Source organism: Symphodus melops (genome assembly GCF_947650265.1).
Source record: "Symphodus melops genome assembly, chromosome: 21".
Taxonomy (NCBI): Eukaryota; Metazoa; Chordata; class Actinopteri; order Labriformes; family Labridae; genus Symphodus; species Symphodus melops.
This window is the reverse complement of record NC_136711.1, coordinates 18,033,153-18,042,300: the sequence shown is the minus strand read 5'-3', so window position 1 is coordinate 18,042,300 and position 9,148 is coordinate 18,033,153. Positions and strand designations below refer to the sequence as shown.

At 40.4% G+C, this 9,148-nt stretch overlaps 1 protein-coding gene across 1 annotated transcript; it reads left to right on the top strand.

Moving 5' to 3' along the window:
• Window positions 1-689: 689 nt before the first annotated feature.
• LOC306842193 (LIM zinc-binding domain-containing Nebulette-like) lies at window positions 690-9,147 on the top strand. Its single transcript, XM_079372314.1, has 8 exons — window positions 690-1,018; window positions 1,806-1,900; window positions 2,619-2,703; window positions 4,704-4,811; window positions 5,942-6,049; window positions 7,756-7,825; window positions 7,904-7,995; window positions 8,473-9,147. Exons 1-8 carry the CDS (start codon window positions 950-952, stop codon window positions 8,644-8,646), a joined length of 801 nt encoding a protein of 266 aa, XP_079228440.1. The 5' UTR covers window positions 690-949; the 3' UTR covers window positions 8,647-9,147.
• The last annotated feature ends 1 nt before the right edge of the window (window position 9,148 follows it).

Genomic DNA, 9,148 nt, shown 5'->3' with positions numbered 1-9,148 from the left:
AGGGGGCACCCGGATTTGAACCGGGGACCTCTTGATCTGCAGTCAAATGCTCTACCACTGAGCTATACCCCCGATGATAACCGTTGTGTGGAGTTGGTTATATTTAATGATTACAGTGTCAGTGGTGCACTACCTGTTTGTACTTTCATATTATCATTATTATTATCATCCTATATTTCGAATCTTTGGCACGATTTACTCAAATTGTATGTTAGCAACGGGGTTAGCATGTAGCGTTTGTGCACATTTGTAAGCGGTGGCTTGTTCACATGTAGTTTTTAAATTCACAGACAGATGGCGCCAAATACTAACTAGGCTACTTATTGATATCAAGGAGTCGCTGAAGACCATCAACTTGTTCACTCTTAAGTTTGTTTCCAACAGAAATCATTTGAGTTTATCCACAAAATGTCTATAGGGCAATTGAATTAGTTGTTGAGCATCATAACATAACGATTTTCTATTCTATCATTTTCAGTTTAGGTTGCTAAGTAACGGATTCCATTCCTCTACCGATTCATTCGATGGTACCTTAAAGTACTCTACAAAAAGACGTGTTAATCTAACTACGTTGTTGCGTTAATCTATCAGGTGCTATTTTAAGCTTTTAATTACAACAAAACGACATTCAGAATGTTTTTAGCAAGAATGTGGATCATTTATGTGGAGACTTTGCGTTTTATTTCTCTTTTTTCGACGCCGGTCTTTTAACTTTTCAGTGACAACCAACGAGTAAAAAGGAAAATTCCTTGTATTCAAGTGTTCATGAAGGCACCGTGAGGGCTCCGCGCTTCATGCTTGCAGACTCCTCCCGTCTTGAGAAACAGTCCTATATTAATTGATGTGTCTGCAAACGACGAGGAGGCTGACTGTATTTTTGAAGCTTGAACTCTACTTTTGAGCACTTTTAACTGGATCTCTTAGTGGTTTTGTCTGTTCTTTTGCCACCATGAATCCACCCTGTGGAAGATGCAATAAACCGGTTTACCCCACGGAGAAAATTAATTGTCTTGATAAGGTAAGGTGATTAAAGTCTACCTCAGTAACTATAGATACATGCAACTTTAATAGTTTGCATTTCTATTATGTTCATAGAAATGTGTTATTTACTGTACAACTGTAATTGTATTTTTCTGAGTAGCCTATCACTGTAGGTCCATTGATTAAAATTAACGCAGCAGACAATTTAATTAATAATAATAATTAATTTTAAAGTCCAAAGATGAATAAGGACACAGATAGATATTCTGTGGGATGTTTACTCAGTCTGTTTCAATGATTTGTTTCATTTCAAATGTAACTAAAACTAATGTACTTTAGTGCACTTCATGTATGTTCTTTGTGATGCTGTACCTCTATTTGAAATAATCTGGCTGAAGGTATCTTTAATTGTGCAATACCATATCACTATGCACACAAATACACACGCACAGGCACAAACTCAAAAACTTTGAGGGAGCATGAGAAGATAAACCACATCCGGTTAATAAACATTGGCCACAAGCCTCTAAATGTAAAAAAAAAAAAAAAGGTTGTACTCTATTAAAGTGGCTGTAGGCAGAGAAAGATAACCCCAACAGTTAAGACAACATCGAAAGTTAATTCCAATAATTGAAGGTAACAAATTGGCCTGAAGGTAAATAACCTGCTTCATTCACTGGAGCTGTATTATTCACTCTGTAGTGTGCAAATGCAAATGTGCAAACTTGACTTGACATCTTTCAACATTCAACAAGTATCTAAGGAATTATTCCACACTTTCAATCTCTTGACTTCTTTGCTCTCGTCTCTTGTCTTTCCTCCAGTATTGGCACAAAGGTTGTTTCAGCTGCGAGGTCTGCAAGATGGCGCTGAGCATGACGACCTATAAAGGTTTTGAGAAGAAACCTTACTGCAGTATGTGAGTGTTCGCAGCACACCGATCATCTACTCAAACATTATTTTTCTTCTATTTCTCCACAAGTTTTCAATGTCATCATAAAGAACGTATGACTCTGCTTTAATATGTATTCCTCGTGTTGCTTCGACAAACTGAATCCTAACCTCACAGTTCAGTAATTCACGGCGAGGCGGTTCCTAGTTCGAACCCCCGTCGGACAGGAACCTCTCTGAGTGGGTTCTCTCCGGGTTCTTCCTCTCACAGTCTAAAGACATGCCTGTTAGGTGAATTGGTGACTCCGAACGTGAGTGTGACTGGTTGTCGCCGTCTCTGGACGTCAGCCCTGTGATTGGTTGGCAAACAGTCCAGAGTGTATCCCATGACAAGCTGGGATTGGCTGTAGCCCGCCGCGATCCCGAAAGCGCCAAACATAAAGGACGGATAGGGCAGCTGAAGATAGACGGGAAACGTTTGGAGGAGCGAGTGTGGGATGACGTGCAGCAACGCGTCGATGTCGGACACAAACCTACGGCCTCTGCGTCTATGTCATCTGTTCAAATGTAGAATCATGATCTTGATGAAGGATACGTTTCCTGATTTGAAGCAGAATAATTCACCCGTGTTTTTATGTCAGCGAGAATAAGATCAGCGTGGCATTAAAAGATACAAACCAGGCTTTCAGTTAAATTTAGCCCCAGTTTGTTGGGTACGTTTTATCTGTTATTCTCCTTTCTTTCAGGCATTATCCCAAAACCTCCTTCACCATAGTGACTGACACCCCTGAGAACCTGCGTCTCAAGCAACAGAGCATGCTCAACAGCCAGGTCAGACACCCAGAAAATCAATTCCTCTGTCACTCAACTCTGCCTGCTGTGTCCCTGTTTTCTGTCCCCAGCAGAGATAACTCCTCCTAATCTCTTTGCGTCATGATGACTCAGCGTGTCTTCTCCTCTATCTGTCTCCTTAACTCAGCAGGAGAAGAGGACACATCCTTGTCTCCACATTGGATTCTTTGATTGACTTAAATGAGCGACGCTTTGAGAACCGTCCCGCTTGGCGTCGATGTACAAACTTAGTGAATGTATATTGAAGAAAGAAAATGAGATGTAAAAGCAGCACTTCATGTGATCTTTTAAAAAGCTCATTTGTTCTCCGAAGTGATCACAAGGCGGGCGGTCGTGTTCAGAACCTCTCCTCCTTTTCTTTCTCTCGTGTGGCAGCGGCTCATCTCATCCTCTTCTGCTGAACGCCGCTGTCCTTAACCTCTAATCCAATCACACCTTCCAAGCCAGCGAGATTAATCTGATGAGAAGAACAAAGTGAACCAAGTCACGGAGAATAAAGAGACTCCTTCTAAGTTTCATTTCTACTCTGTGATTGCCTAAAACATGTAGAGTTGGTGCTTCTCTGTAAAGGTGAACGAGGTTCCTGCCTGATCAGAAACATTTATTGAAACTCAAATAATTCATTTGCATTTAAAGTGAAAAAAATATTTAGCCAATTGAAGACAGAGTAGGGAGAGTCATCCCTTCGCCATCCGAGGAAAACAATTGTAACATACTTTGTGAAAATTTTCAATCAGTCGTTTCGTGTGAATCCGCTGGAAAATTAAACACAAAATGGCGTGACAACGACGATCATGGTGAAATCAGGTCTGAGAAAAACACATCTGATGTGCATTTTGGTTTTGTACTTAGTCTTATCTGTTTGCATTAAGGAGGCGGGGCTTATGAGCTATACCAAAGTCGGTCTAAATCTTTTGGCTTCACTCCAAGGCGGCTGATTCTACGTCCATGTTAATACACAGTCTATGGGAAAAGTGGCCCTTATACCATACTAAATGTTTTCACTTCAATTCATCCATGCTAAAATATTTGTTATTCTCTAAATGCTTTTATTTCCATTCACATTTTTTTGCAAATGCTGCGCTTCCCAGCTACTTTCACTGAAGCCCCAAAATCCAACAGATGCATCAGATCAGCGAAAGAATTGAGACACAATCGACGAGCAGTGAGCTCAGCTAAATGTTCTTTTTTTAATCGGGTCTCGCTGTCTCTCTAGATGCACTTAGATGACAAGCCACACACGCTAAATATAAGCAAACTGTTTCATGTGAACAACAGAAGTGAAACATGTCTACGTGTACATCTTAGCTCGCTCACTAAAGCTCAAAGCTGAATCTGAAAGTAGCAACTGACCTAACCTCACGACCCTCCATCGAACTGATAAACCATCATTTACCTTGACTTTGCTCTTATGCTACATGATGTTAAGATAACACCAGTCAGATTCTCTCTCTCTCTCTCTCTCTCTCTCTCTCTCTCTCTCTCTCTCTCTCTCTCTCTCTCTCTCTCTCTCTCTCTCGCCTCTCATTCAACTGACCCGGTTCATTGTTTATAACCATAAAAGTCCTGACAGGCGAGCTCTCTCACTGAGGCAGCATATTCCTCATAGCAAGAACATGACTCACTTCTGTGTGTGTGTGTGTGTGTGTGTGTGTGTGTGTGCAAAGTGTTTGAGGACCTCAGATTCTCTTTCATGTAAATATATCTAGCTTTGTTTATTGTCACAAGTATTTCCCCCATGGCCAAAACATCCACGCAAATTTGACAAATTGCCATTTAAAGCGCTGCGTGTGTGTGTGTGTGTGTTTATGTACATTATTACAGGACATGTGTGTGTTTAGCCTCATACTGTCAGACGTCATAATCCAGCTGTTCCTGCCTCGAAGAATACAACCCTCTTTGGGCTGAGGATAAAACCTCAGGAGGGGGCGGGGCTTATCTTTACATGCTGAGTTTATTTCAACCTGACACATTTTCAGGCGCTCTATAAGGAGGACTTTGAAAAGAACAAGGGGAAAGGTTTCAGCGTGGTGGCCGACACGCCGGAGATGCAGAGAGTGAAGAAGACGCAAGACCAGATCAGTCACGTATGTCCGGCTCGATCTGTGAACTGCGGATCCCCCCCCCCAAAAAAAATAATAATCCAATAACACTAAATCTCACCTTGTTCTTCGTTTCGTCTCTGCAGTCATAAAAACACATCAGCTGTTTCATTTTAGCAACTTCAGAGGTGTTTTAGATCAAACCTCCATCTGTGTATACGTCTGCATGCCTGCATGTATTCTTGCTTGTTAAATCATGTGTATATGGTTTTGATCCATGCTGCATTCAGGTTCTGTGGAATTTATCATTGCTAACGGATTCAAGTCAAACATCAAAACACATAAAAGAAAATACGATTCAAATTACTAAAAGGATGATCTATGTGAATGTCTTACATTTTAATCTCTACTTTTCTGTCACTTATAGTTGTATTTTTTTAGGACTTTAAATTATTTATAACAACCAGACAGAAGAATGAGTCTTATTTGAATTTTCATAGAGCCAATTTGTTTCCTGAAGTAATAGTTGTGACTTTTCCTTCTTTTTTCCCTTTTTCTTTTTGACTGTTTTCTCGAAACGTTTCTCTTAAAGCAAGATTCAGCCGATCCCAATATACTGTGAATGCAGTTTATAACTCAGAGATAAAACTGCATGATTTCAACAAGTGTTTCATTTTCATGTTTAAATCTAAAACTTCTCTTCAATGTTTTAAAATGTTTATCGTTTCAATATATATCGCTGTTCTTCTGAGAGTTGATTCGATGAAACACAATCTTTTATCTGGATGATACATGTCAAACTACGGCGAACATTTCATTAGCTTGGCTTAGCATAAAGACTGGAAACCAATAGAAACAGCTAGTCTGTTTAAAGATACAGTAACACCATTTGCCCAGCAGATGAAGCGTAAAAGTTTACAAACCTTAGTGTTTGAATAGCTTATTCTTTGATTATTTTGTAGTTTGGCGCAGTTACTTCCTGCTGAGCTTAAGAGCAGAGTAGACAGATTTAAAATTTCTTTGAACAAAGCATCAACTTCCTCTTGTTTCCATCCTTAATGCTAAGCTAACTAGCTGTTGGTTGTAGCGTTACATTTAGCAGGGTCTATCTTCTCCACTTTGTTTTACCTCTTCACATTGATTGGCACATGATTTTTTTTTTTTGTTCATTTCAGGCGCTCTATAAGGAGGACTTTGAAAAGAACAAGGGGAAAGGTTTCAGCGTCGTGATCGACACTCCGGAGATGCAGAGACTGAAGAAGACGCAAGACCAGATCAGCAACGTAAGTGGAATATTTCACAAAAACGACCCCGGCAGATTAGGGTAAGAGTACGACATTTTTCAAAATAAATGTTTCTCCCTCTCCTCCCATTAACCCACTACTCCTGAGGTTGACTTACATGACATATTTATTAAACTGATCAACCGGTCGTTATCAGACTCAGTCAAATACAAGTCACACGAGCAAACACAAAATGTATGGAGGCCCAGAAGGGACTTTATTAGTCTGTATTTTATTTATTAGAAAAAAGGTTACTGACTCTACCTTTAAAAGTCGTGGGAATCATTTGGCCGTACCATACAAAATGTCGTCTTTTAAATGTTTATGTGTTCTTTTTTTATTGTTTCAGTACGGCCACACAGGTGACAGTATTATTTGTATATTTGAATGATTCAGTTCGTGAAGCAGAGACTGGAGCAGAGAGAACAAACAGCATGTTGAGAGTTTCAGATCCTGCAGAGACATACGGAAACATTTCAGACATTTCTCTCCGTCCACTGAGGAGCAGCTGCCCTATATGGTCAAAGTCTCTCAGCTGTGGTCACACACACACACACACACACACACACACACACACACACACACACACACACACACACACACACACACACACACTGAGACACACACACACTGAGACACACACACACTGAGACACATACACAGAAACTTTCCCTTTTTTCTCCTGAGAGCTGGGGTTAGAGAGAGGAATGATGGGTGATAAGCTGCATGTCAAAAGATCAAAACTTTTCTTTCCCTTTTTTTTACCACTGGTTCCTTTACTTTTTTAGTTTCACTCCTTTGAATCCTTTATTTCCTTAACTTGTTCTCTCTTTTCTTTCCTCCTTCCTCTCTCCTTCTTTCATTTCCTTTACGCTCAATTCTTTCATTCTTTCAACTCATTACTTCTTCTTTCCACTTTTGTTCCAGACATCTGCAATCACAGCACTTAATAAAATTGACCCATGTAAAGCAATGGACTTATCTGAAACTGAACCTGTGAATAAGAGTGTCCCATGGTGGACGAAATATATCGATCTTTTCATTTTCTGTCTTCCTTCCTTTTGCTATTTTTGCCCCTCTAATGTCTCTACTTCTCTCTCTCCCTCTTTATATTTCTCTTATTCTTCCCATCCCTCCTTTTTCATTCTTTTATCTCACTCACTGTCCGGCAGTTTTCCCGTCATGTCCCCCGTCTGTTCGCTCGTCCTGAGGTCTGTTGAGGACATCGGGGCGGGGGGGTTTGAGGGCTGGAAGTCTTTTCTTAATTTATCACTAAGTTTTCTCTTCCCCCATGCCTGAAATCTGAAACTCAATGTGAACTTTTTAAACAGAAATTGAAGAAAAGACGATTTCTGAACGTACAGATTTGACACCACGAGAACATTTTTAACAAATCCAAATTAAATAATTAGATCGATGCACACTTGGAACGTCATTGGTGCAGTCAATCTCTGTTGACTCTTTGAAATCTTTCTGCAGGGAGAAAAAATCAAATGCAACAAATCTGAGAAAGTGAACTCAAAGCAGACACGATCTTGATGTTTTTTTAATCTTCTTTAACTGCTGTTTTGGCAGCATTGATAACTCCCCCGATCATCTCTCAGCACCTCCTTAAATGGCGAGCCGTCCCGAGCAGTCGAGTGTTTTTGTGCGAGTCTTGCTGTGATTTTAAAGTGCTTGTTTGTTTTTGTGTCTGTGTGTTACAGATAAAGTACCATGAAGAGTTTGAGAAGAGCAGGATTCGAAGTGACGCGCCGCCTCCTGAAAACAGACAAGGTCAGAGACGTAAACCTTTTTTTATATCAATATTTAAAGGTTTATATGTCATTGACTGTAAGTGTGTGTGTGTCTCAGACTTTGAAGGCCAGCAGCCCAACCAGGAGAGATGCAGTCAGCCAGTCGGACAAGTGTGTCCTGCTGCTGCTGTAGCCCCACCTGCTGGAGGGGTAAGGCTGTCACATGAACATACAACACAAGATGATCAGTGGTGTTTGCAGGCCTGAATATTTCACTGTGTCCGTGCATGATTCTCGCTTTATGCCGCTTATGTTCATTATAAAAAAAACAGCTTTTTCCTGCTGTTATCTTCACGCGGGCGTGACATGCTGGCTGCAGAACGTGATACAGAATAAGAAAATAATCATGTTTAAGTGTTGAATTTGTTGACTTTGGAGCTTTAAAAGTGCCTGTAATGTGAGTGTTCCTATTGTTGAATGTATGCGTGTGTAGTTTGCCAACTGAGGCTGTAGTTGCTGCATCATCAGCCCGTTGTATGCTGGACGCGTGTTTATCTCACCGAGAAGGAAAATAAATACAAATCAGTCACATTGGAGTCTGTAAACTATGATTTGTTTGAAAGTCGGTGCATCTGACGCTCTGTTATTCCTCCTCTCTGTGTATTCATGTTTGATTACACTCCACAGAAGCGTTTCCAGGCCGTCTACAGCTACACAGCGGCAGACAAAGATGAAGTTTCCCTGCAGGAAGGCGATCTGATCTCTGACGTGGAGCAGATAGATGAGGGATGGATGTTTGGAATCAACCAACGCACGGGACAGCGAGGCCTGCTGCCCGCCAACTACGTCAGACCCGTGTGAAACAAAAACCTCCATCACATGCTGCCCTGTGAATCTGCTGTCAGAGACACCCATCAGGCTTCTTTTTACTAAATGTTTTACATTACATACGACTGGCTCGGCTCAGCATTTTTAAATTTAGGTAAATAAATAGCATTTAAATGCAGTTTCACTTTCAGGACAAAGAGGTGAAAAAGTGCTGCAACTGAAACTCACAAAAGAGAGAAAAACAAAAGGTTATATATTCACAAAACGGAAAGGAAGTTTGATAAATCAAGCTACTGTTTCCTGCTTTGCTTCACACATGAATAGTTAGCTTTCTTGGGTAACATTTACCCATTTATGTAAATTTCTTACAGCCGCTCTGACAGACACACCTATGCTTTCAAGTCTGGAAATGATTTTGTTTTATGCAGTTGAACCAAGGAATTCATGCTCCGACATTTTCTAAAACCCATAACACTTGTATGATACATTAAACTAAATCATGTCAGCCCATTTAAATAAAAGTGGAATATTTAAC